At 35.4% G+C, this 27042-nt stretch overlaps 1 protein-coding gene across 2 annotated transcripts in view; it reads left to right on the forward strand.

The window, feature by feature from the left end:
* The window catches only part of TBC1D23 (TBC1 domain family member 23), a 35500-nt gene extending 10284 nt beyond the window's left edge, over positions 1 to 25216 (forward strand). The window contains exons 4-19 of one of the 2 annotated variants that reach the window (XM_049824533.1): positions 276 to 480; positions 3556 to 3679; positions 5885 to 6009; positions 6122 to 6165; positions 7093 to 7196; positions 7969 to 8091; positions 9126 to 9218; positions 11805 to 11975; positions 12192 to 12234; positions 12953 to 13062; positions 13709 to 13851; positions 15044 to 15088; positions 18221 to 18309; positions 21141 to 21276; positions 22469 to 22663; positions 23899 to 25216. In XM_049824533.1, the coding sequence (XP_049680490.1) occupies positions 276 to 480; positions 3556 to 3679; positions 5885 to 6009; positions 6122 to 6165; positions 7093 to 7196; positions 7969 to 8091; positions 9126 to 9218; positions 11805 to 11975; positions 12192 to 12234; positions 12953 to 13062; positions 13709 to 13851; positions 15044 to 15088; positions 18221 to 18309; positions 21141 to 21276; positions 22469 to 22663; positions 23899 to 23980 (1832 nt within the window). In that variant the 3' untranslated portion in view covers positions 23981 to 25216. The remainder of the gene's footprint in view (positions 1 to 275; positions 481 to 3555; positions 3680 to 5884; positions 6010 to 6121; positions 6166 to 7092; positions 7197 to 7968; positions 8092 to 9125; positions 9219 to 11804; positions 11976 to 12191; positions 12235 to 12952; positions 13063 to 13708; positions 13852 to 15043; positions 15089 to 18220; positions 18310 to 21140; positions 21277 to 22468; positions 22664 to 23898) is intronic. The other variant, XM_049824534.1, reaches the window with a different exon arrangement.
* The last annotated feature ends 1826 nt before the right edge of the window (positions 25217 to 27042 follow it).

A 27042-nucleotide genomic window follows, 5' to 3' on the forward strand; every position in this document is an offset into this window, starting at 1 on the left:
TGGAAAACCCAAACTTTTTTCTTCCTGTTGTTGTGATATTTAAATGATATTTAAATGCCTTATCATACTGAGGTTATAAAATCACTTTGTGATTTGATGCTTTTTTGGATGCCTTTCTGTAAGCATTTAATCCAAGCTGCGACTTTTTTTGTTTGTCTGGTTTTGTTGCTTTTTTTTCCAAGCAGTCCCTATTGGTGCAATTGTGCTATGAAATAATCTCATTCGGTTTCTTTGAAAGGCTATTAATACAGTTTATATTGCTGTGCCTATTTCAGACCAGTTGTCAGTGCCAGAAGAGGAGAAGTCGGTATTACTTTTGGATATTGAGTCTGTTATTACTTTTTATTGCAAATCACGCAATGTTAAATACAGTTCTTGCCTCGGCTGGATACATCTACTTAAACCTCTGGTGCACCTTCGATTGCCACGCAGTGATTTGTACAACTGCTTTTATGCTATCATGAATAAATTCATTCCAAGGTAAAACTGTCTTTCTTTTGCCCATGTTCTGTTTTTATCGGCATTAAAAGTATTTTCTGAAAGGATGTGCATGTTGGTTTTGGCTAGAGTAGCACTGTTTGCCACAAAGTTATCAGATTCCTTCATGTGGTAATAAATTGAACCATCTTTCAAAACCTGTTGATTTGAAGTCCCGGAGATGATTGCGTTGGTTTAAGATGCAAAGAGTTAGCATGTGACTGATGTAGACTGGATGTGTCTTTTAAAGAACAACCGTCATTTTGTGCAATATCAAAAATATTTTTTTAGGAACTATCTAATTTGCATATGTTATGTGAAAGCATTTTTCCTTTCCTGGCATTTTTGATATCTAAAATGTTTCTATCCCTGTCACTTCAAAGTACTTCATAAGCACTAATTCAGTCTCAAAATCTCTTTAGAAGAAATAGTTGATATTTTCCCTTTATTCTACTGAGTTGGGACTGAAATGATTGGGGTTTTTGGAGTTGTTAGATTTTATTTTGTTTAAATAAAAAATATTAAATTGGAGATTTTCATGCTGCTATATAGGTGCTGTCACTAAAATAAATTTTTATTTGTGTTGGAGTAGCACCGTGACACTCCAGTGAGGCTACAGAGTCTTCTAATTAAGACCTTGAGAAATAATATATGGATAGTCTGCAATTAAAGATCTTAGTCTGATTCCCTGGAGAGGAGATTCTGGCTGAGCTACTGGGTATATGCCCATAATATGAAAAGTGCACGTTTGCTATTGTGGCAGGAAACATTTATCAGTCCTGTCGCTTGACTCTGCTTGTGTCCATTTCTGATTTAAAATACTGTTGGGCTCTGCAAACTCTTGGGGGATAGTGGCATTATGGTCATGTAATTCATGTACTTTCAACCACAGAAGGCTTTCAGAGTGTCTAGTATTTGAGTTTCTCTGTAAGAACCTAGATGGTATTTCAACGAGATGTATGCTGTTTTGTCTTTTTTTTTTTTTTTTCCCCAATGGGAGAATTAAAGGTATAGAAAGGCAATTTATAGTAGACCTGCAAATCTCTGCTTAGGTCAATTTGGACTTGATTGATGTTTGACTGCTGGACCATCCTTATGACTTGATAAAAGTTTCATTTTTACCTTTTTGCTATTTTTTGTTTTTAAATTATACTTTTTATTCACATTTTCCCATGTTCTGTAACTATCGTGAAATATTTATTGGGAATTTATTCTAACAAAATGTTGACAACAAGTGAGGGAAATGTACAGCATAATCTGTTGGACCATGTTATACCTTAGATTTTTTTGGAAAGAGCATCTCTAGCAAGCCAAAGGAAGAACGAGGAAAAAAAAAACCACAAACATAATAGGCTATTTTAGATGAGGGAGTTTTTGCTATTTTTCCTTGGAGACACTGTTATTCTCAAGGCTTTTGGTATGAAGTGTCCTATGGATACCTATCTTTCTTTTCCTCTTGCCTTTCCTCTAGAATTATGAGTTTTCTGAAATATACAAAATTAACAAACAGTTAAAATGGAAGTCCTAGGTCATTAATATTGTTTGTTTGGGCAATAAGTAGAAGAAAACACCATCTCAGGTATGCAACTGAGTAGGCAATGATTTGTGTGAGAGCTTGTAAGGTAGTAAACTAATTAAAAAGCCGCAAGTGGATAATGGAAGTGTATCTCATCCCAGGAACCACGTGAGGAAAGTGCATGACATCTGCTTACATTACATCAATGTTACCTCTAACAGATGGCAGAAGATAGCTTTTTTGTTTGTTTGTTTAAAAAACCCAAAACCAAACAAACAAAAAAAAGAAACCAACAACCACACTTTCCTAAAGTAAAATGTAGGTTAGTTTCCAGGGCAATTTACTTCTGTTTAGTTAAATCTTGTTTTAAATGTTTTCGCGTTGTTTTTGTTTTTCACCAGTCCTTCCGAGGGCTGAGCCTGCTGCTTCCATGGGGCTTCTAGCCTAGGAAGTAATGGGATAGGTACAGGAATTCACAATTTTTAAGTGTTTTTTTTGTTGGTTTTTTGGGGGTGATTGTTCTTATTTGGTTGGGTGGGTTTTGCTTGTTTGGTTTTGTTTGGGGTTTTTTTAAACTCAATAGTAAGGGTTGATTACTACAAGAGATACAAGAAGTAAAAAATTACTGAGCAGAACAGTTAAGCAAAATGTCTAAACAACATTGTTCCGCTGTAGGTAGAAATGTGGAAAGATTATTTTTAAAATTATTTTTGGGTATATATCCATTCTTAATGTTAAAAAGTAGTAAAGAATGGCTGACTGGAATAATTGACCATACTAACCATTCAAACAAATTAATTTGCAAGTCTAGATTCTTATGCTAAATTCATTAATAGAATATTTTTCTTCTTTTAACACTTTTTGTTCTGTTAACTTAATGGGAAGTCAGAGTTCTTACGATAATTTCAAAAAAGAATCCCTGCATATAATTTGCTGTGAATGTTTCCATTTTACCACCATTGACATACCTTTGTTTAAGAAGTTAGGCTGATAATTGTGTTTGGAGTTCTGTGTGTCAAGTTTTACATAAGTTTACATAAGTTTTTAAACACTTTAGATTTGTTTCTAATGTCTTTAAACAACTATTTCTTAATTTTAAATAGTCCTTTATTTCCTGCTTGAAGAATTGACACTTAATTGTTATTCATGTATGAAATAAACATCTTTTAAATTTCCTTGGGCTGCCATATTAGAATGATTTATATTTTTTTTAATTCTATTTTTCGTTAACAACATTGATACCATGCTAGCCTTTTGTCGATATTTAAATCTGTTTTAAATACTTCTATATTATATACTCTGTCAACTCTTGGCAATATTTAGTTCTTTCTTCTGCCTTATTAATATAGTGGGGTTTTCAGTGTTTGAGGTTTTTTGTTGGTTTAGTTTGTTTGGTTGTTTTTTTAACTCTTGAGGCAAGTTGACTTCATGATCAGATGCTGTGAATTAAAAGAACAATATAGGAAATTACATAATCACAACTAATAAAGAATTGCTACTCTAAGTCTGACAACTGGAGTATTATGGGGGTGTTTATGATTATTTTCACTGGTACTTTTTAGGGATTGTTTTATGAAGGGAAGACCGTTTCATCTATTTAGACTGCTTCTTCAGTACCATGAGCCTGAACTCTGCTCCTTTCTTGATACTAAGAAGATGACTCCAGACTCATATGCACTCAACTGGGTAATAAAGTGAAAGTAGGGAAACATAATGAAAAATAAATTTCTGTTAAAATTTAAGTACATGTTGCCAGCTTATGGAAGAGTAGTACAGGAGATTAGAACTGCATATAATGAAAAGAGTTGCATGTTTTAATATAGTGTGGGCTTTTTGTCTTTGGTTGTTTAACATATTGTATGAGATCTTGTTAACGTCACATTTTTATTGTACTGGAAGTTAATAGAGCCACTGATGTTAGGAACTACTTGGAATAAGTAAGAATGAGAACAGCTGACATACTCAAAACTAAGAAGCCATGATGTTAGTTTTTATAGTGGGCAGCTGTATCGTAGTTATGGATAAACATCAGCCTGACAGGTCTTTTAAAGTCAAATTACTAATCATTTTAAGAACCTCCATGCTAATAGATATATTTGTCTCATACAGTGCTATGCCTTTTAGAATTTAGGCACATATATTGTACAGCTCTTAAAGAATTGGTCATTTCCTCCTCACCTTAACTTCAAAACTGCCTCGAGTTGGAGGTAGTTTTAAGGACATTTACCTCAATCATAATTTTTTTTTTTGTAAAATTCATGTAGCAAGACTACAACATAAAGCAGCAAAATTCTTGTTTCAATGCTACTTAGTATATGCAATACAAAATCATGATACAGTGTTTGCAGAGGCAAAGTCTGTAAATTAATAAAGAAGACTTTATGACCCATGAGCTCTTCTAGGCTCTTTCATACTTGTTGGCTTTGTAAAATTTTTTGTAACTCCGTGTACTTTCAGTTAAAGAAATAAGACTGAAATGAATTATTAAACTGCGAGGTCTGTATTTGGTTTGGGGGGGGTGGGGTGGGGGGGGTTAAATATGATTTTTATTTTTTTTAGGCTGCTGAAAATATGTCCAGGAAGAATTTCCGTATTCTCAAAATCTGTCTTTTGCCAGTCATCAGGCTTCAAAAGAGAAGTAGGGTCTTTTTTGACTACTGAATCTCCCTTTTTTTTTAAATATATATAATTTTCCTTAGTAAATACAAACTTCTTTGAAGTTGTTTATTAAAAGCTTAGTGATTCATTAGGAAAATATCTTCCCTTTGAAGGGAGGTAGAGAAATGAGCTAGTGTAGCTGCCAGTCCTCAATGGCTTTCTGGTGTACAATCTTGGGAAAAAACCCTTAAGCCATATATTATCTTATGAGATTACATTAAAATTCCTTGTTTCATCTGTCAAAAACTGTCAGAAAACTTAGTCTGTATAGAGGTATTTCTAATGTGTAGAAATACATAAGCAACAACCAGAGATCTGTCATTGCCTCGTTTTTCAGGGATGTTTTCTCTTCAGTTGCATTTGACTTGGATAGATCTTCTTGCCTTTTGTTATAAAAGTATACTAGGAAGTGTTGAAATATTCCATGATAGTGTTTAAAAACAGATGCTGAGCTTTTGAAAGCTGTAGCTCTTGGTACAGACTTTGTATGCATCAGCAAGTTCAGTAAGACCCCTGTGAAGCCAGCTGATAGGCATTTGAGTTAGGTGTGATAGCAAATATTATGTGGCATGTATGAAAAGAAGTTCCTACCTTTTCTTTTATCCACTTTGGACTTTGCATGTCAGAGAGGATGTATTTTTAAATGGGAACGTGGGAACAGGCAAATAGTTTAAATGGTAATAAAAATTGTCTGTTGCTTCAAATGTTTAATTACTCAGCCGTAAAGCATCGTGACATAATGTTAAGTAAGTGATGTTGTCAGACTAATGTGCAACCATGTTCAATTAGCTTGGTTCTACTGTGAAAAATAAAAAGAATGTTGTTTACAGGATCCTTTCAAAGCCCTATTTGCTAAGCTAGTTGAGTAAATATATTCTCTTATTATCATCTTGTTGGTATAATTGGTATTTAGCGGTGGCTATGAGCTAAACAGTGTTCCAGCCTGTTTGTGTTATCTCTGGTTGAATTTGCAAGACTGACAATGTACAGCTGAGTTTGCCTTCACTCTAGGTGGATTTATTCACAGATGATCTGTAGTATTACTGCACCATTTCCATAAAAACTGTTTTTGAGGGTAGAACCATTCTTCAATACATGGTGCAAATGTATGTTTTAGCATAATTTTGTTGGTTTTATTTTCTTTTAGCTATCTTGTATCTCTGTTAAAAATGTTATCCTGGTAAGATTGTTCCTGGTTATTGCTTTTTCTTACACTATTGTCCAAATTTTTAGCTTGGAAGCCTCTTCTCATATTACTGTTCAGCTGAAGTCACTCAGGCCATATGGGATGGATATCTACAACAAGCAGATCCATTCTTTATTTATTTCTTAATGTTAATCATCCTTGTCAATGCAAAGTAAGTGTATAGTTAATTCTTTGGGACATTCCTTGCTGACACAGTTTTAATCCAGTTTTGTTTCATTTTGGTTTACTGACTTAATCTATGCCTGTGACTTTACTGTTTTCAGAGACGTTATCTTAGCACAAGAATCAGATAAAGAAGAAATGATAAGTAAGTACTTCTCTTATATAGCTGCTAGTATTCACCATATAGTGTAATTCCCATTTATTATTATTAATTACTAAATAACTGAATTATTTAATTATTTCCCTGTGATTTTTCTCATTAATGAATCCCCTTACCCACTAATTCCTTTATTACTATTTTGCTGCATCACGTTTGCTCTGTCCTTAACATTCTTTTTTTGTGTTTCCTTTTAGCGCTCCCACATCTAGTTTTATATTTCAGTTTGGAGTACTTGAAACTATCACCATGTTCCTAAGTCCACAGCAGTAGCTTTCAAATCCTTTAAATCTACTGCACTTGTTGCACTTTCCAGATTATTATCTTTGTATGCACTTGATTTGAGCCTAATTCATTGTTCTTGTCTTACCCTCTTCTGTTTCTATAGAAATTACACTAAATTTCTTGTGAGCCTATTTCACCTGCCTTTGTATTTTTTCACATGGCATAATACAATATAATCAATAATATCCTACTAGCTAAAAATGAGGGTGCTTGGAATTTTGTCTTTTCTGTATACTGCAGAACTACACCCTTTTACCATCCTGGGCGTATAACAGTACTACTTAAGTACTCTGTTTTAGAGAATTCTCTTGGTCAGCCACCTTTAGAAAAGGCTGATGATTTAGTATGACAACAGAAAGCTAAAACTGTACAGAGGTAAGAGTGTGGTGAAAAAACATTTGCGTAGAAGGTTTGAACTTCTAGCAAATAGGATAGGTTTCCTGTGGATAAGGAGTATTGCCTGTATCTTCACTTTCCACCTGGAGAGTGAATCAACATTCATGTTTAATCAATAAACTCAATTGTGTTATGCCTTATTAAAAATACGTTATTTTATGATGTGAAAAAATGTATGGTGCTTCTTTTCTACGTCTGAAATAACGGTGCACTTATGTTGTTTGTATATCTCAGAATTCTTAGAAACTTCACCAGCCAATCTTGATTTAGAGGATATAGAAGATCTCTTCTCTTTGGCACAATATTACTGTAGCAAAACTCCAGCTTCTTTCAGGAAGGTAATAACAAAGTAATTTTGAAATTCTCTTCTTTTTGGTGACTGTTTAAGCTTCTGCTGAGAGGAACTTTGAATGGTTCATTGTGATTTTTTTAAAACAATTTTATCATGTTGTTACGCTGGTGATATTTACTGTTAGGATGTTTGAAAGATAAGAAGGTTAAGTGAAACATGTTAGAGAGAAGTTTCCCTGCAATATTCTTACTTCATGACTGATAGCCTTGTTTTGCAAACCAGGCTCTTGTAAGAACCAATGAAGCAAACATGCCATGCTGACACAATTGCATTGTAGTAGACTGCACAGCAGTCCTAGCTGTACTTACAACAGCAAACAGGAAAAAGTCACTTACTAGAGATAAAGCTGTCATCACCTGCACTATTCTTGCAGTTCTTCCTTACTCAAGATATCAGACTTCAGTGAATTCATGAAATAAAAGTAATTGATTTGGCTTTGACTTGTATGTACTTTCTCTGTGTGTAGACAGGTATGTGAGATTTGAGGGGGTGTGGGGGGCTGGGGAACAAAAACCAGAGATGTTTCATCATGTTGGCATGGTTAGAGTAGCAAACAAGCATGTTTGTAATGGAAGTTCAGGCCTTGCCATGATTTTCAGAAAGAATTTCAGTTGATCAAAAGTTTCATGACTATGTGGACAAGATACACATCTATCGGACTTAATGTTGGTGACATGGTGGATATAGTTTTACTTTAAGGCTTCACATCTGAAGACAATAGCTTCAGTTAACTTTTTTTTTCCTTCTTGCCTTATTAGGACAACCACAGTCTTTTTGGCAGCAGCTTGCTGGGCCTCAAAGATGATGACACAGACTTGAGCCAGGCTCTCTGTCTAGCAATTTCTGTGTCTGAGATTCTTCAAGCAAATCAGCAACAAGGAGTTAGTATACTGAATTACTTCCCCCCTGCTTCCCAATTCTATCAAAAAGGAAAAGAATCACTTGCTAATTTGTGTATCACAAATATTTTTAAAGTGCTTACAACACAGAGGAGTATTTGCTATTTCAGGAAAAAGCATTCTTGTCTTGAAGTTGTCTCCCTTGTAAATGATCTGCTGACAGCAATGCATTTGTGCTGTAGCAACTAGAGCTACAGCCCAAGGGACATTAATACAGCTGATCTGAATCTGAGGAGTGAGAGCTTGAAGTAATATCTCACTAATTTGAATTCCTTTCCAAATGTAGCTATTATAGAGGAAGATTTAAAACCCACTACTCGGTACCTTTGAGAAGAATGTCATTATGAAATATCTGTCTTTTGTCAATGAGAGGTTTAAACAAACAAAAAAATTGATTCAAGCTATTTCTGTAGTACTTAACTGCAGACAGACGCATGGACTTCACTTAGAGTATTTAAGACCAATATATGGATAATAGTGTAGCTAGATTACAGTGTTTCTTATTGGCTACTGGCTTTTTGTAGCAGCTTCCAGGCCCCAGTTTCATCAGGCATACTTTTTTTTTTCTCTAGTCCAAGTAAAGTTAAGCATCTGTTTATATTCTGCTTAAGTCGGTGGGATATAAAGCTATCCTTATGTGCTGTGCTGAGTAGTAATGGACTGTTGGATTAGAACTTCAGAGTTGTCCCTTCTGATGTCTTGTTGATGCGTGCCTTCGTACCCAATGTACTTCTTCTCAGTAGAGGTGAAATAATTACACTGTGTGTATTGCACTTAGGTGGTCATTTCTGCTGTACAAGCTGATGGATTAATGGGAAATCACTATTGGAATACTGTTGGTAGTCTGCTAACTGTAGAAGTTCAGATTAATCGAACAAAATAAGATTTTCCAATAGCTGTTAGCCCCTTTGAGGGGTTCCTGTAGTATTGGAGTTAGTATTAAAATATAATTATGTACTTTTCCATCAATTACACGATTTTAAATTTTTCTAACAGGCAAAATCTTTCTCTTTCAGGAAGGAGTAAGGTTCTTTGTAGTGGATTGTCGTCCTGCAGAGCAATACAATGCTGGGCATTTATCAACAGCATTTCATTTAGACTCAGATTTGGTTCGTATGCTTTTTGTTTCTTTACTGATTTTTGAATCCTAAGTTAAATAGAAGGAGAGAGAAATGTCTGTCTAGAAAAATAAATTGTCATTTAATTTAGACTCTAGTCTGTTGACTGCAGTGTCTAGCGTTGTGATCAGGTTTCAAAAGTTAACTTCTCTAAAGGAGATTGGTGGAATTATCATTTTACTGAGAAGATTAGTCCTTAATGACATTAGAATTTGGGATTCCAGACTTCCTGTTCTTTGGTTAGAACTGGAAATCCATACAGGCTAAAAACTAGACATTGCTTGGAGGAAAAATCTAGCATCATAATTTCTAATGAAAGGTGTCATCAATTTTAACAAGTAGCATTTTATTTTTTTTTTTCCCCCAGCCAGTCTTCATACAGCCTGCTTGTAAGGAGAATATGTAAGGATTTGGTTGCTCCTTTAACATTTTTGCAGTACAATATGAGAGAGGAAGTGCATTAATTTTGGGACTGAGATGTACTGCGGACTAATTACTTCATTAAAGATTTTGCTGTAGTTTCCATTTGATTCTGAATTCCTAACTGAACATTCAATCATATTTTTCTCTGTCCTTTTTTCCCCAAATCGCTTACACTTCAGCTGGAAGTATTCTTCACTTCTAGATTAACCCTCTAATATTTCACTTCAAGCAGTCTATGGATGTTGCATGGAATGATTTCTATGTATATACCCCATAAAAGGCTTTTTTACTTTTCTTCGTTAAGAAGCTCAGTCCTGCATCTATTATCTTTACCTCTCTAATTAAAATTAAGTATTTTTCAGTAGTATTTGCACAAGTATAATTATATAGGAGAGAAAAGGAGGCTGAGGGCAGACCTTATCGCTCTCTACAACTGCCTGAAAGGAGGTTGTAGCAAGGTGGGTGTCGGTCTCTTCTCCCAAGTAGCAAGTGATAGGACAAGAGGAAACGGCCCCAGGTTGCACCAGGGGAGGTTTAGATTGGATACTAGGAAAAATTTCTTCACCAAAAGGCTTGTCAAGCATTGGAACAGGCTGCTGAGTGAAGTGGTTGAGTCACCATCCCTGGAGGTATTTAAAATATATGTGGATGTGGTAATTAGGGACATGACTTAGTGGTGGATTGATGGCAATGTTAGGTTTACAGTTGGACTTGATGATCTTAAAGGTCTTTTCCAACCTAAATGATTCTATGATATAGTGTTCTGGTTTTAACCTAGATCAAAAATTATTTAGGAAAAAACTTTCCCCATGGTATGTGGGTGTCCTTCCACTAGCCTTAATTGAACATCATATTCAATAAAGTAGAAATAAGCCTTATAAATTATTAAATAGTTTAAAAACCTAGTAATATATGAAAAAGAAGTCCATGAAGACAATTCTTAAATTGGATGCAATTAGTTTGTATGTATTTAAATTAAATATTGGAATTAACTTCTGCAGTATGGGTCAGTTGGTATGGTTAGGATCCTTCATGAACCACACTGGATGAATGTCACCAGGTTCCTCTGTTTTTAGAAGTTTAATGCCAGGAAAACGTTGTAGGGAATAATCTTTGAGACAAAAAGCCATTAATGGAACTTCAGCGTGTTTTATATGCTTGTATGTGCAAAGTACAGGCAATTTACTTTAGGGGAGGCAATGGGGAAAGGACTTTGGAGTCCATCTCATTTATAGGTGATATTCTTAGAGGAAGTAGTGAGATTTAGCACCTATGTAATAAAGCAGCAGTATGTGGCTCTAGGAAAACCCCAGTTAAAATTCAGGTTGACTTACTGATGGCTAGGTTGTGTACTTGTTACTTTGTACTTCATCATTTAATCCAGTGTAAAGGCTAGATAATGACAATCCCTCTCCTTCCTCCTCCCCCCCCCAGCCCCCCAATCCAGTTACAGGTCAATATTTCCTTATTAATTTAAATAAGCGCCTTCCCCAGAAGAGGAGGTTAAAATTTCAGCTGTATTTAGAAAGTCTTTGTTTCTCCATCTCTTTCATATAGCACCTTATTGGTTTAGCGTGCATAATAGGCCTTCAGGAGACCGCAGCCTTAGCTTTTTGAGACTACTAAGAATCCTAGGTATCTCCTTGCACTCCTGATTGTAAATTTTTTTCAAAATCTTGATAAGTAAATGAGAAAAAGCTTAGTGGGGAGACAAGGACCTTACTGGCAGCTAAAAATTCTGGGTATTTTAAAGGGTTTCAAAACTCCAAATTTTGAACGTGTTGCGCTCCAGCACATGTAAATACAGAAATCAGTCCCTCTGCCATATTGTCAACTTAAGGCAACATGAAAGTTGCAAAGACATTTTCCACTATTATTTGGTGTCTGCAAAAAGAAACTAACAAATGTTAGCTGTGTTTCTTTCCTGGGGAGAGCAAGGTGGAGTGAGGAAGAAAAGGATGATCCTCGGTGTTCTTTACATAACACGAGGTCTGGGTCAGGCTGTCTTTTTTGTGAGTGTGTGTCTTTTACAGTGCTTTTGTTGCCTTGTTTGTGCTTAACAAATTATAACCATTTTCAAAATTTGTATCTTTTCACAAGTTATGTTACAGTATGTTGGTGTCAAACAGCACTTTTTGTTTGTTCATTCCACAGATGCTTCAAAACCCATCAGAATTTGCACAGTCTGTAAAATCCCTATTGGAAGCACAAAAACAATCTATTGAGTCTGGCTCCGTAGCTGGTGGGGAACATCTCTGCTTCATGGGAAGTGGCAGGGAAGAAGAAGATATGTATATGAACATGGTGCTAGCACACTTCTTACAGGTAAAAGTAGATTGCTGTTGATTTTAATAGCTGAAATAAAGTGTCTGCATGTATCATTGACACTAAATGGCAAAATATTCTCCCCTTAAAATCCTAACTGTTTTATACATTACTCAGGTTTACAGTTTTTATGAAGTTAACCCATGTTTCATTACCATGCTTGCAAAACTCATTCCACAGATTTTTACTTCAACCAAAAATGTCTTTCTTTTGCAGAAAAATAAGGAGTATGTAAGCATTGCCAAAGGAGGATTTATGGGTAAGCTTATTAATAACAAGCTTTGTTTGAGAAAACTTGGTATCTTACTGCTGTTGATATTTTTATTGGGCTTTGGCTAGAAATCAGCTAAGTGAATAGCAAATACGTCTCATTTCTCAGGTTTTTGTTTTGTGTAAGTCAACACTGTGCACTTGCACATTTGTGGTTAACTGTTACGGCTTAACCACATTTCTGAATGGTGAAAAATTAATACGGGAAGTGGGGAAATTCCCTCTTTCTTCTAACTTATTCTTGATGTTTAGCCTCTGTAGATTGCAGATCTGTATGAAGATGCTACTTCATAATTACTATTAATTGTTGTGTTTTCTTAAATCATCAGTTCATAATTCTGCAGTTTATGCTGCTGGACTCAATCAGGCTCTATAACAGCAGAGAGATCTGTTCTACAATATGAATATAGAGGCATTGCTAGTCAATATGTGCAGTGTCGTAACAGCTACCTTTAGGCTCAAAGCAGTGATTTATTTTTAGTTGCTGCTGTATTTTAACTGTTTTCTTTACTAAAATAAAGATTATCGTAATGCCTTTGAACTACTGAAAGAAAAGCCAGGGGTGATTATAGCGGTATCTGACTTCATCTGTTTTATTAAATCATGTGGAGCAAAAATTGTTACTGATTAGTCTTGGATCTACAGTATTTTCATCAACAGACTAATTTCAGTGTGGTTCTGAATGGTTTTTAATGGTCTTTTAACAGCCCTTCAGCAGCACTTAGCAGATATCAATGTGGAAGGACCAGAAAATGGATATGGCCACTGGATTGCTAGTACCTCAGGCTCAAGAAGTAGCATAAACTCGTCTGTTGATGTAAGTGAATTTTGAGCTCGAGTGGTATAGTGGGATGGGAGCCCCAGGTATACTGAATTCTTTCTTCATATTCCTCATTCTGTTCTGTAAATGCAGTACTGCAAGTCATGATTGTTTTCAGTTGTATGTTTAATTTCCTAGTTGGAGGTGACCTAAACGTATTTTATCCTCTTGAGAAGAAGAGCTTGTAGAGAAGAAATTGCTGTAGTCATTCTCCAGCAGAATATATGTAATGGACAATTCTGTTCCTGGCTCTTCTTCACTTTGGGAATAAATTACTACAAAACTGGTAAACACTTTCATGGGAAAGCTCAAATTTGCCTCCTTTCTACAGCTAATATGTTATATGTAGAATTTGACTTTTAATTTGCATACAATTTATCATTAATGTAATTCCTCTCTAGATTTTCACAGCAGGGTGCTCAGTAATAAGGTTTGTTAAGCTTGCTTTATTGGATCATCTTTACCTCGGATATTGTTGCTGTCATTTGATAGAAGTCTAAAAGAATACTTAATACTGTAATTAATGTTCTACTGAGTATCAAAAAGTATATTACTATTTTGTAGTCTGTTTCCTTTCTTGACAAACTAGAAATGAAATAACATTATTTTATACGATTAATCCTGAGAGGAGTTCATTTTACAGGGTGATTCTCCTAATGGTTCAAGTGATGGAAAAGGAGTAAAGTCCCTGGTGAATAAAATGACGGTTGCTTTGAAGACTAAATCTGTGAATGTGAAAGAAAAAGTTATTAGTTTTATTGAAAATACATCTACTCCGGTGGACAGGTGCGTCATTTATATCTTGCTGTGAATTAGCAGTGAGGAATGACTTCCCATTTCAGGTGGCTATTCTGTAAATGTGAAAACTGTGCTAATTAGGAAAAAAGTTATCTTCCAGTTTCAGCTTTTAAATTTCCGACACCTACCCTCCTCACAATTTTATCATGACACAGTAAGCCTACTGTGCTGCCTTAATATTGCAAGACCAGTGTGAGCCACCTTTTCTCTTGAATGTTTATCTAGAATTTGTCACTGCATGGTTAGTTTGACTTCTTATAATGTGTCATTTCTTTATTCAGTCTAAGAAAGTCAAGAATGATTTCACTTTTATTTCAGTTCTTCCCCATCCTGATTCTAATGGAATGGGTGAATGACAGAAGGACCCTGACCTTCTGGACGGGGGGGGGGGGGGGGTTGTTGTTTTGTTCTGGTTTGCTTTTTTTTACCAGCCCATCTTGTCAAGTTGAGGTTAACTTTTTTGAAGATCTTGATTTTTCAAGTCCTGATGTAAAGCTGCTTTTCAAACACAGAATCCACTCTTGTTCATTTTTTGTATCTTCAAGTAGAGCTGGGAATGAGAACGTGCAAACATGTTAAAAGATGCTTCCAAATGTGGAAGTCATTGTTCCAAATACTTACCTTAACTACATAAAAGAATAGCTTTCATCTCTCAAAGCTTTAATTGAATAGCCTGTTTTAGAGTTCTTTAAAATGCATCCTTTGGAGTTGTATGTTGCAAAGACATTGGTATTCAAGAATCTTACAGAGCTAGTGTTTGTTTGATGGCAGGATTTAACATACATGCCAGATGAACAGTAGTTTTTAGTAGTCTTGTACCTAATCAAAAGGTACAGATGTTGCTTCTTTTTGTGTTGGAAAATTACTTTTTTAATTATTATTTCACAATTGGAGGCAAAAACTCTTAAATAGCACTTGGTGGTAGCTTTCGTTGTGTGAAGAATTCAAGTAAGGCTTATATGTGAGCCATACATAGCACGAAAAATGCATCTTTTAGAATTTTTACAAATATTTCTCTACCTCATGGCTAGCTGACATGAAGCATTGCTTTTATTTATAAGCATCCTCCTTGAAGGAGATACATTGCCAATATAGTGCATTTCAATTATTTATCTAGATTTTTCCTTTAAACTTTTTTTTTTAATTCTTTTGTTCTGTCCTCTGCCCCAATGTACTATAGAATACCTTTCAATATTCCCTGGCCAGACAGAGCAAGCCTGGAGCGGTAAGCTTGATAATTAAGCAGTCTGACTAAAGCCACCTTTGTCGTATTTAGCATGGCATTGCAATATTTGTAAGCATTGGTTACACTGACAAAATTTCTCGCATATTTTAATATTAATTTAAGGGGTTTGAATATATTGAAGCTATTGGGTTTTACAAGTACTAGTCAGGGGACTAGAGGAAGAAAAAAAGTGTATTGGTAGTGCTTTCTTCTCTTAGTTTCTGCTTTTTTATTTCTGTTCTCTTCCTTGCTATTGCTTTTTATGGAGTTTTTTTTTTTTACTTGTCATTTCCTGTATACATTTTATTAGTGACTTGTAATAGTGAAAGACACCAGGAGCAATTACTGAACAAATTGTGGCTTAAAGGTTTTAACAAGAGAGACTACAACTATGAAAAGGACTTGTTATAAACTGTTCATAAAGCATCATCAGAGCTTAGATAGAACAGGGAACCCATAGAGAAATTCTGTCTGGAAATCTGGAATTTTTATGCTTCTCTTCACATGGTGATAGAACATGCTGATAGAAACAGAGATAGATGCTTATTACTGGGAAGAGAAAAATGCTGAGTTAGTAAATATGCTTTGCAGCTCTCCCCCATCTTGTTCACATAACTGCTGTGTTTCACGCAAATGTGGAGTCCCTTCACATTTGTCTCAGATTTATTGCCTTATAAATATTTCAGAAATAAAAATTGTGAATTGAGCTTATGTAAAATTACTTCTGATAAACGAAGGACAGCTCATGCATAATCACTTTGGAACTTTGGTTATACTTTAGGAACTCTATGTTGTAGCTTTTAGCACTCAAACTGAAAAGCATGAAGGTTGCTGCTGGAAGAATTAATGAAGATTTAACATGCTGTTTGGGTTTTCAAGGATTTTGAACCAATTCTTCTTTCAAGTAGTTTTCACATAATTTGAGATAGTATTTACCCATAAGCATTACAGAATGGTGTTGTGTGAGCAAAACCAACAGTAATGTTAACCAGTATTCTTTAAAACAACAAAAAAACAAAAAGTGGGAATATCCCAATAGCACATAAGATATCTTGTTTATTTAGAAATCCTAAAGATCATGGGGATTTCTGCCCACATTTTTGTTCCTCAATTTTTAGAATATCGTAAGAATGTGTTAAAATTCCAACTTAAAACACTTGTTGACTGTGTTCGATAACTGAAAAGCACTTGGATCTGCATTTGTAACCAAGAAGTTTTGATATATTGAATTATACTTTGGTTATTTTACTTGCTCCTTTCACTCACATTGTTTATTTTCTTTCATTGGGAAGATGCAATAATAAATTTGCTCACACTATGGATCACTAGACTATTCTCTTAAAATTGCAGCTCTTAACCTGGAATGGCATTCTTTTCCTATCCATTCCATTAGATCCTCTTTGTGTTTATCACCAATATATTTCATTTTGCAGGTTTGCCACTAAAGGGAATTGCATTCAATTAGTAACAATGTAATGATGGCCTTCCATGCAAACAGGTTGAAGTAAATCCATTTCTAGTTTAAGATGTTACCAGGTTTTTATAAAGTAGCTTTTTACTTTCTCTTGTCTTGACTAACTTTGATCTATAAACACCAATGAGATCTTCTCTTAAATCCTCTCTGTGTAGTTCAATTTGCCACTATTTAAATGTGTTTCTTCTTACTCAATTGGTTATGTATTACTAAAGCATATTTACAAAAGCCTCCATATAGAAGCACTGCCCTCTTGAATTGTCAGTGTCATTGATGCTTATTGTCTTAAACACTAATGAGCATGTTTTTGTATGTTTTTTTTTTTGTTTCATTGTAAAATGCATTTCTAGTCTTTTTTCCTATTAAACATTTCCTTGTTGCGTCTATATTAGTAAATTTTAGCCATAGAAAATGTAGTTTTCTCTTTTAACTTTCAATTATGCTTTCAGGTATACATAAGTACTGGTATTGATTTATACGTTAGTAAAGAGGTTGCCTCTCCAACTTGGTTCTACAGTAGCATGTAAACTGGAGTTAGTGAATACACTTAAAACAGGAACTAGGACTTACAGTTTATAGGAAATACGAATACACATTATGGGGAGACAGGTTATAGAAATTGAAATGGGGGAAAGGGACAGGCATGTTTTGGTTTTGTTTTGTTGTTTTAAACTAGGGACAAGCATGTTTTGGGTTTGTTTTGTATTTTTAAACTACTACATTTTGCTAGTTATAAAGGCTAAAATCATGAACTGTTTCTGTTTTTCAGCAATTACCCGTTTTGTAGCTTTCTGAACCTTTAGGTTTTCTCATATTTTTCAGGTATTCCCAGCAGTTGAGAGCCAGAACTTTTAACATGACAGCTGTGACCATGTAATCACAGCAGTCTGGGCTGGAGCTTTAAAATATCCTAGGATTTGCCACTGTTACTGTCAAACATTAAGACTCAGTTGTGTTTGTGCCATTTAATATGATCTGTAGAAATAGATTTAAATGTGATTTTTGAGGTCAATATTTATGCAGAAATCCCAGTGATGCTGGGATGTTAGCAGTAGGAATTGCTTGACCGAAGTTTTCAGGATTTGGCTCGTGCTGGAGAAAGTAATGGACAGGAAGTCAGAGTTCAACACTACAGTGGATGGTTTATAATAACCCCACTTCAAAGTGCTTAAGGTATTTTGTTATCTTCTGAGGAATTAACCAGAAAAATGAGCTTCCAGACATGTTAGTTAATAGTCTTCATTTTTTCCTTTATCCCAATTTGGCATCCTTGTAAAGCTGCCCTGACTGTCCAGAAATATTTCAGTTTCCTGCTAGAAACTTCATAGCATGTTGTCAGTTTTCAGATCTCTAATGTATTTTTTCATTTGAGAAGGTGACCAGAAGTTCTTTTTAAAACAAAAAAATATTTCTTTTCACTTTATTTGTTACAGGTCAGCCTTGCCAAGTAACTGAAATACATGCTTTCACTAACAAAATTGCTTGATGGGTTAGTCACAGCTTCCTTGCAGGCAGCTTAATGAAATTTTCTTGTCCTCCTCAGTTGCACAGTTGTTTGCATTTTGCTGATGTGTTATTGTAGGAGTCATACCATCAGTTTGAAAGTTACTTTTCTTCTCCCATCCCATGTCCTCTCCTGCCCTTTTCATTGCCAACAGACACGTCAGCAGCAGTGACAGAGTAGGAAAACCCTACCGTGGTGTGAAACCAGTATTCAGCATCGGAGATGAAGAAGAATATGATACTGGTACAGTAGAAGATTTTCCTCTTACCTAGATTAGCTTATCTAAACAAAGTTATTAAATTTGGTTAAATCATAAGAGTGTATGTTACATCTTTGTCTTACAAGATGACGTTTTTCTAACTATTACCATTGATCTTGTTTGTTATGGTGGAGTCTAGGAACAACCAGGAAAGAAACACCCTCTTCAAATATATAGTAGCAGACTAAGTAAAAAAGATTTTGTGGTAGGCACCAAACAGCCAACAGGAAGAAATGGAAATAGATGGGTTTAGTGCATCGTTCCTGTTCACTTGTTATTTCTGTAGTAAAGATCTCTTTATCTACACTGGTCTTGTACGTGTAAACCTGCAATTGTACCTCTACTACTCACAACAGTAAGCAAAATGTAAAGGACCTAGTCTGGCTCATAGATCTCAGGTTGAATCTCTAGCATTGGCAATTATAACAATATGAATTTCTGAAAATATAGTTGAAGCTAGACTTAAGATGGGTAATGTGCACACCTCTCCAGTGTTTTGTACTTTGCTTTTTGGCATTGAATCTATTAATAATTGATTCATCACTTGATATGCATGCAGAATGCTGTATAAAAACATGCAATCTTTATTTAATTTATCTAGTTGAAAAATTACAGGGACAACTAGAACACCACACTTTTCACAAAGGTTTGGTTTTTTTCGAGACCAGACCTAATGTTAGAATGGTGCAGACCTACTCCTGTCCTGGTTTTGTTCTGGTAGTGTTAGCTGACTCCCAACCATCACCATCTCACAAGTAACTGTTCTGTGACCAAAAGGCATACTCAGCTTCATGTGAGAAACAAATAACAGGACTAAGAATTTTTGACCTGCAAAAGAAATAATTTAGGAAGATTAATGAAAGAGATTCATAGGATCTAGAGTTGTTTAAATAAGATAGCAGACAATGACCAACTGTTTGTCATCAGTAAGAACTGGGAAGGAGCAAAATGAAACTATCAGGCAAAAACTTTAACACTAACAAGATACTTCTCCAAATGCCATGTAATTAAGTTTGCACAGTTCTTTGAGCATCCATAATAGTGTTTGGCAAAATCTATGTGGTTTCAGAAAACCAGGTCCTTAAAGACGAATTGTCTAGAACATATTTTCAGAAATGGTTGTTTGCTAATTTCTATTTACATTTGCTTTTAAAAGCACTATTAGGCTTAATAAGTAAGCAGAATCACTGCAATGATTTGAATAAGCAAAGCCAACACATATGAAGTGAAATATATGTTATTTTGGTACAGAAGAATGCAAAAAGTGAACTTGTTTCTGTATAACTGCTTTTGTGAAGTTTTAGTGGGGTTTTTGTAATAAATAATTGCAATCAGCTGTAATAATTGCAGCCTGCTCTAGGTGACCCTGCTTGATTAGGAGAGTTGGACCAGATGACCTCCAGAGGTGCCTTCCATTCTCAACCATTTTGTGATTCTGTGAAATGAGGATGGATTTTGTTCCATTCCTTGCAATTTTGTAATGTATTTTTTCAGTGGAAACCTTTTCAAGAGTTTGGCTATAATTCTGAATTGCTTTGAAATAAATAGTTTAACAAAGCGTAGAAAACCAGCTTTGAAAAAGACGCTTTAAAGAGGTGTCCTTCGAAGTTATTTCTGGGAGTAACTTCTATGGATTTAATGTAGTTCATTGTTTTAGATAAATAGATTGCTTAAATTCTTCTAATGTAGCACCGAATTACTATGTAAACATAATCACTATATTTAGACATAAAACCAGTATTTTGCAACTAAGTGATAATACTTGCAGGAGTTTGGGGTGTTTAACAGGCGTCTGTGCTGAAAATTTTGGGTTTGAGTATGTTCTTAAATGTCCTTAGAAAAGGAGGTGAACCAGAAGACAACAATTTCTGCTAATGATTCAAGGTTATTCAAGGTTGTAAGGGTAGACTGAAGAAGGAGTCTTTTGCTAGTCCGAGTGACTGGGCAATAAAATGGCACATGAAATTCAGTATCAATTAATGTGAGGTGAAAAAGACATGGGGAAAAAAACAGTTCTAGACAAAACGGTAGACTGATTTGGCTGTGTCCAGGAGCAGTAGGTTTATAATAAGTAGGTGCTCATTAGCAGTCAGAAAAGCAAATCAAATGTTAGGAATTGTAAGGAAAGGAACAGAGAATAAAACAGAGGTCATTATGTCACTGTATAAACCTATGGTTCACCCACACATTGAATACGGTTTGTCTTGATCCTCTACCTGAGAAACAATATGTTTGAACAGGAGAGGGTTCAGAAGGGTGAGGAAAGATGTGAAATGGCTTTCGTAACAGGCATAACTGAATATTAGAACATTTGTTATGTGACATAGGCAATTTAAGGGAGAAGTGGCCCACAAAAATAACGCCTGGCCTGGAAAGGGATCAACAAATGTTTGTTTATTCTTGTACAAGAAACTAGAAGCCACAAAAGGAGGCTTTCCTGGAATGTAGTTGACATGTCTTTGGTACTTCTTGCCAAAAGATATTGGTGTTGTAGCTGCAAAAAGTTTACATGACTTCAAGGAAAGTCTGGACAAGTCCATGTAAAAGACGTCTATTAAACTTTACTGAATGGACAAATCAGACCAGCCTAAGAAATCCCCTGAGCTGAAAATAGTTGTCTGCTGAGAGAGAATTGGAAGAGAAATATCAGATATGGATGCCTTTTTCTTTCTTTCCTCTGAACAATTGTTTATGGCTAGGTGGACCTTGGTTTGAACCAGTGTAGCTACTGTGGGTTTAAGTGAGTTGAAAATTTGTCTGATGTTGTGTGAAAATCTTTTTTTTATTTTTTTTTTATCCCCTCCCTTCAAAATAGATGAAATTGATAGCTCCTCAATGTCAGATGATGATCGAAAAGAGGTCGTCAACATCCAAACATGGATAAATAAACCTGATGTGAAGTATAACTTCCCCTGTAATGAAGTAAAAGAAAATGGACATATGTTTCCCAGGTACTGGAATTAGTCCTAAGCTTAATGAAAATGTCTGTCTTGATACGCATTTTAAAAAAATATATTGGGTGATTAAATTATTCTTTATATTAAACTAGGAAATGAAGGCATGAAACAGCCTAGAACAAAGTGTTACCACTATATTTGCATTCTTATATTTGCAGTGGTACAGAATGGTAATGATGTACAAAACCTAGTATGAAGTTTTGCTTTGCAAAACAAGATAGTAAGAAAAGTATGCTCAGTATACATAGGCTTATTTTTCAAGACCGGGTAGACCCAAGTACCTGTGGCTCCAGTTTTTCTTGTCTGGTTGTCTCTGTGCCTTGCACTATGCACCCATCTTGCCCCTAAGATTCAGTGACCTTGTTAATCCTGCAAGAGCAGAACATGATGCTTGCTGTATTTGGCTTCCCCAAAGAGTACAAATCCTGTTGAATCTGGATAACAGAAAACTATGATGGGCTTTCTGTTGCATCATGGTCTGTTCTTGTCTTTTATTATTAATTTTATTTTCCCATTAGATTTATTTTAGATGGTGTATGATTAATCTGTCATAGTATGATTTCTCAAACTGATTTGGAACTCAAGTAGTCTGTTCCCACCACTTAGTTGAACATGCATTCCTTCCATGAAGAAGGCAAAAGTGGGTCTTGAACTGAGCTGGCAGGTCAGTGTCTCCACCTTAGTGCTTGCACAGTGATGACAATCATGGAGTGCCAATATGCCCTTTTAACTTAGGTCTGATGCTCCACATGTAGAGTTGCCACTATCTATAGATGGAGGGATGGGGTTGGGGTATGATTGAAGGATGAAAGAGAGAGGCTGGAGGCATTTTCCTTACTCTGTGTGTCGCCTGACACTTCACTGGTGGTTGTGATCTTTGTCAATAGCACTCATGGCTGTTGTGTTGAGGTGGTGATGTTAACTGCTCACTCAGGTTTTGTATGCTGTTGAGGATGCCATGCTTGTTTTAAAAAATGGCTGTGACACAGTACTCGAGGAAAATCTGCAGTATTTAGTAGACCTTTCTAAATTACAGATTTTAAAAGTATTAAAACTGTTTCTTAGATTTGAGAACTGTTTTATCTAGCTCTCTCCATGTAGCTTATTTGTAGAATTTACCTTTCTAAATAGCTGTTATCTAGTTCATTAGCAAATTTAATTTTTTGTTTTTTTCTTTTCCTTCAAGTCATCTCCTAGTAACAGCAACTCATATGTACTGTTTGAGAGAGATTCCGTCGCGAAAGGGACTGGCTTACATACAGTCTCGACAGGCACTCAATTCTGTAGTCAAAATCACATCCAAGAAGAAACATCCAGAACTGATCACCTTTAAATATGGAAATAGCAATACTTCAGGCATAGAAATTTTGGCAGTTGAAAGGTAAGCCATCTCAGTAGCAGAGATGTAAGTAGTAATGATATACAGAACGCTGTCAACTGGAAATCGGGCATGCTGTAATTCCAAGAATTGAGGTCAAAAGTAATAGTTTTTATTTGGGAATAGATAATTCAGATGTGAACTAGAAAAAAAAGATCTGCCAGCAGAATGAGGAAAGTTTACAGGACCCAGCAGAGAGGAGCTCCGTGGTCTGCAGCAACAGTTGTTGGGGATGGGATGTGTGCACGTGTTTTTTTTTTTTAATATGTCTCAAATGGAAATGAAGTGGACAACTATTTGCACCCTAAAGTTTGGATTTGTGAAGAGTGGGATTTAAGAGAGTGGTCTTTCTTCTGTGGTATCTTTTTTTGAGACATCTGACTCTTCCTGTGCATTGTACAAGGAGTCCAGAAGCCTAACCCCAAAACTCAGAACCCCTGAAACCTGGTTCCTGAAAGTTAGGTATTGCCATGCTCAGCGCTTGTGTACTTAAGACTGGGAGGAAGTCAGAGGCGTGGGAGGAATTCAGAGGCGTGGGTGGATTGGGCTTTTTTCCACTGGAGTAGTCTGTTGTTTCTTGGCACTGTTTTAACAAAGTTGCTGACATCAGCTGGACATTTTCTCAACCTCTTCCTTGGGGATAACTGGGTGCAGTGGGTGCTCTGTTTTCACAAGAAGTGGAAGATGAGTTTCCTAGCTAAGCAGGGAAGTTGTTCTGTGCCTGTTGGCTCCTTAGAATGAAGTTAGTTTGGTAGTAGGTCAGACAGAGATAAATTAAAATGTTGCAGAAAACTGTGCTGCTTGTTGAATTACTTCATCACCACCTTGTTGACCGGAGCAAATCCACAAGAGAAAGGATTGTAAATAAATGAAGCTATCTATAGGAATTAAACAAAAAAAAAGAAAAAAAAAGGCAACTTGCCATGTGTCAGTTGGACAGCACTATCCCTACAGATCTTGAAGTGCCTGATCTATACCGTTGTTAGTTAATGAAGAACTTTTCCTTTCCAGGATGGCCTGTGAAGTACTCCTCAACAGTTCTAAGTTCACAAATGGAAAGTGTTTCATAGCATAAACAGGAAATAAATGTTACTTTCTCAGTAGTTTTTCATTTGAATATATTCCCCCCTCCTTCCTCCTAGTTTCTTCCAGAGGAAAAATCAAAACAAGAATTATGGAATTGATACTCAAAAATCTTGTAGTGAATTAATGATGGCTTTTTCTAATCTTTTTTTAAGGTATTTGATTCCAAATGCAGGTGATGCTACCAAAGCCATAAAACAACAGATCATGAAAGTATTGGATGCCTTGGAGAGTTAATAACTAAAGACTTTGTAGAGAATGGTTTATAAAGAAGAAGCAACCAAGAGACTGTATGTGGACACAAGCTGACTGTTTCCCAACGGAATACTAACTTAAGAGAATTTTTCTGTTTGATGGGAGTGCCTGAGTAGCAGGCTTAAGATAGGGTAAATTATTATTGATTTCTGAACAGGATTTTTAATTTTTTTTATTATATTTTTTGTTTTGAAGAAATGTTTATTATAAAGGTCAGTTTGTTTCATTTTTAATGCAGCCTTAGAGTGTGTGATCTGCATCTTTGCAAAAGAAGATGCAGCTGGGTTCACATTTAGTGTGTTAAAGGAATGAAGCACTGCCAAATACCGAGCAGCAGTTGAAAACAGAATGTTTTTTAAATTACTGTCCCTTGAAAGTGAAGTGTCTCCATTGCCTGCAGTCTATAACTTTGATTTTGCCTAGTGGGTAGTATCGAGGACTGATTAAAAACTTAGGTTTATGAGCAGAGCAGATAAAAATCTTAGAAATAGTAGTTCCTTCTCATTAAAAATGGTGAAGTCCAGCTTGGGCTGCAGATAAACGGAAAAATATGCAAGCAATTTATAAAATTAACTTTTAAAAAAGTTTTATCAACTGCTAGGTTAAGCAATTGGAATTGGTGGTAAGGATATTTTTAAATACCAAAATGAACTGTGCACAATAAGCTTTTACTACAGGGTTGTGACTTTTTTTTTAATTATGCAATATTTTACATTTCATAGGTTGAAGCTGTTTCTCTTGTAAAGATGAGTGTGTGCATTGAAATTGAAGTTAATGCTTCATGACAGAATGTGATAGTTGAAAACAAGTTAGCTTGCTCCTCAGAAACAAAAAGTTTAAGATAATAATTAGACCTTTAAAAAGGTCGGCACAGAAGTATGTGCTGATCGAAGGTGTGTTCAGCAAGAAAATTAATGCACGCAAATAAAGAGAAGAGTTCAAGTGCTATGTATACACCTGTGATAAATGTATTCATTACCTGTTGCCTTCATTGATTCAAGCATTTGTTCATATTCTTTTAACTAACATCTTCTAAATTAGTTAATGGTTGAGAGATGGCAGCTATGTGATTGTTTATCAGCAGCTTTCCACTTGTTCCAAGAACGGTTCTCTTGTTAAAAAGCTTAGTACACGAATGTTCTTATGGCCAAGGCATAGCATCTTTGTAGACTGATGTGGAAATTACCAAAAACTGTGAAATAAAGATAATAAGAATTAGCTTTGCTGCGTGAAGTCTTCTGAGTATTTGAATCGAAACCTGTGAATTGGTACATCATCAGGAGGTAAAATAAATTAAACTGACCTTTATAAAAAACAGTTATTCTAAGTTATTTTACTAGGGATCAAGCTAGGGCACCTTAATTCTGGAACTAATTCCTTTTTTTTTTCCCTTTTTTTCTTTCCCCTCTTCTTAGTATCTGAGTAAACACTAATAGAACTTGAACTGTTGAAGATATTTGCATGAAATTGCACCTGGGCCAATGCTCATGTATTTATAGTTTTGCCCAGCAGCTGTTGTATTACATTTTCCTCTTCCTACTCCCTTCTGAAAATATCCTGAAGAGTCTCTGACTCTGTGCCTACTTCAGCAATGAGATTTTTTTCATGTAAAGACGTTTGTGTTACTGTTTATAAACTACAGTTGTAAATAAACCAGTACAATTTGAACATAACTTGTTCTGTCAAAGCATTTAGTTGCATGCTGTGTGAATTCTCTGAAGCAATTAACAGTTTTTCCTAAAGGTATTTTGCAAATGGAAGTGAATTTTACCTTTGGAGTGATCAAGAAGCTGATTATGGATCATAGGAAGCTACTGTCAGTGACATCTTAATGTAAGTATTTTGGAATTTAGACCAAGACTAATTTCATTAAATACTTCGGAGTAAGCATTTATAGAAAGGTCAAAATGAGTTAACAAATGGTCAAATTATAGAAGGGGTCTCTGCAAAAAATTCCAGGCTTCTCAGCGTCATATTTTTGTATTATGAAAATGTTGATAAAATGGTACAACAAATTTCTCGTAGTCATTGGGCAGGGGGATTGTGAAAAGTACCCGAATATACCTGTTTAAACAACTGAGTGTATTAAATATGGAAAGTAGGTAATGCGTATGCTTTTCTATGAGGACAACAAATACACACCTTTTAAATCTACAGTGAGTAAACCTACAGTAAGTCAATTCTTAAATCTCTTCTGTGTAGAAATGTATAATCCAAGCCATTAAGAGGCTAATTATTTGTAATTTTTAGGGCAATGTGCAAGTTATCAACAGACTTCCTATCTCACAAACCTCAGTCCAAACTATGAATAATTTCAATGGTGTTTTATGCATATCTACACACAATTTAAAGGCTGCTTTTGCCTTATAGTGTATGTATCTGTAGTTAGCGTGTTTGCTGCAAAACTTGTACTGCTAAGCAGAAATTCCAATTATAGTACTAGAGTGACAGTTTTTTAAAAGAAAAATCAAAATAGTCAGTATGCTCCTTCTGTCCCTCTCATCTTTAAGGAATTTTGTTTTGCATTATTCGCCAGATGTTTGCAGGCTCTTGTTTTATTTTGCACCCACTGCCGTCTATAATCTTGAATATGATGGCTGCTATGTTGCTGGGATTTTAATTTGTATTTATTTTGGTAATAGAAACAAGGTCTGTAGCAGGAAAGAAACACTCTTCTCAGAGTAAGCTTTCCTGCCAAATGGAAGACCTTACCTTTATATTTTATAGCCAGGGTCAGTGCTTCTGTGCTCACTGATGGCTCTTCAGCTGGCTCACAGATTCTTCTAGATTCTGATCTGTATGAGAATTTGTACAAAACTTTACATGTATTACCCACGAAAAATACTCTTGACTGTGGAGATGCAATTTTATTTACATTGCCTTCTCCATATGCAAGTAAAGATCACTTGCTGTTCTTTCAGTTCCTGTTACACATGGGTCTCAGCAATGTTTGTAGCTTTTCCTTCCAAGTGCATTTCAGCTGTAGTTTCAAACCTTTTGATGCTGTCAAATAACCTTTTTCAATATAGGCATAGTCTACTGAA

The sequence above is a fragment of the Accipiter gentilis genome, chromosome 21 (assembly GCF_929443795.1).
Source record: "Accipiter gentilis chromosome 21, bAccGen1.1, whole genome shotgun sequence".
Taxonomy (NCBI): Eukaryota; Metazoa; Chordata; class Aves; order Accipitriformes; family Accipitridae; genus Astur; species Astur gentilis.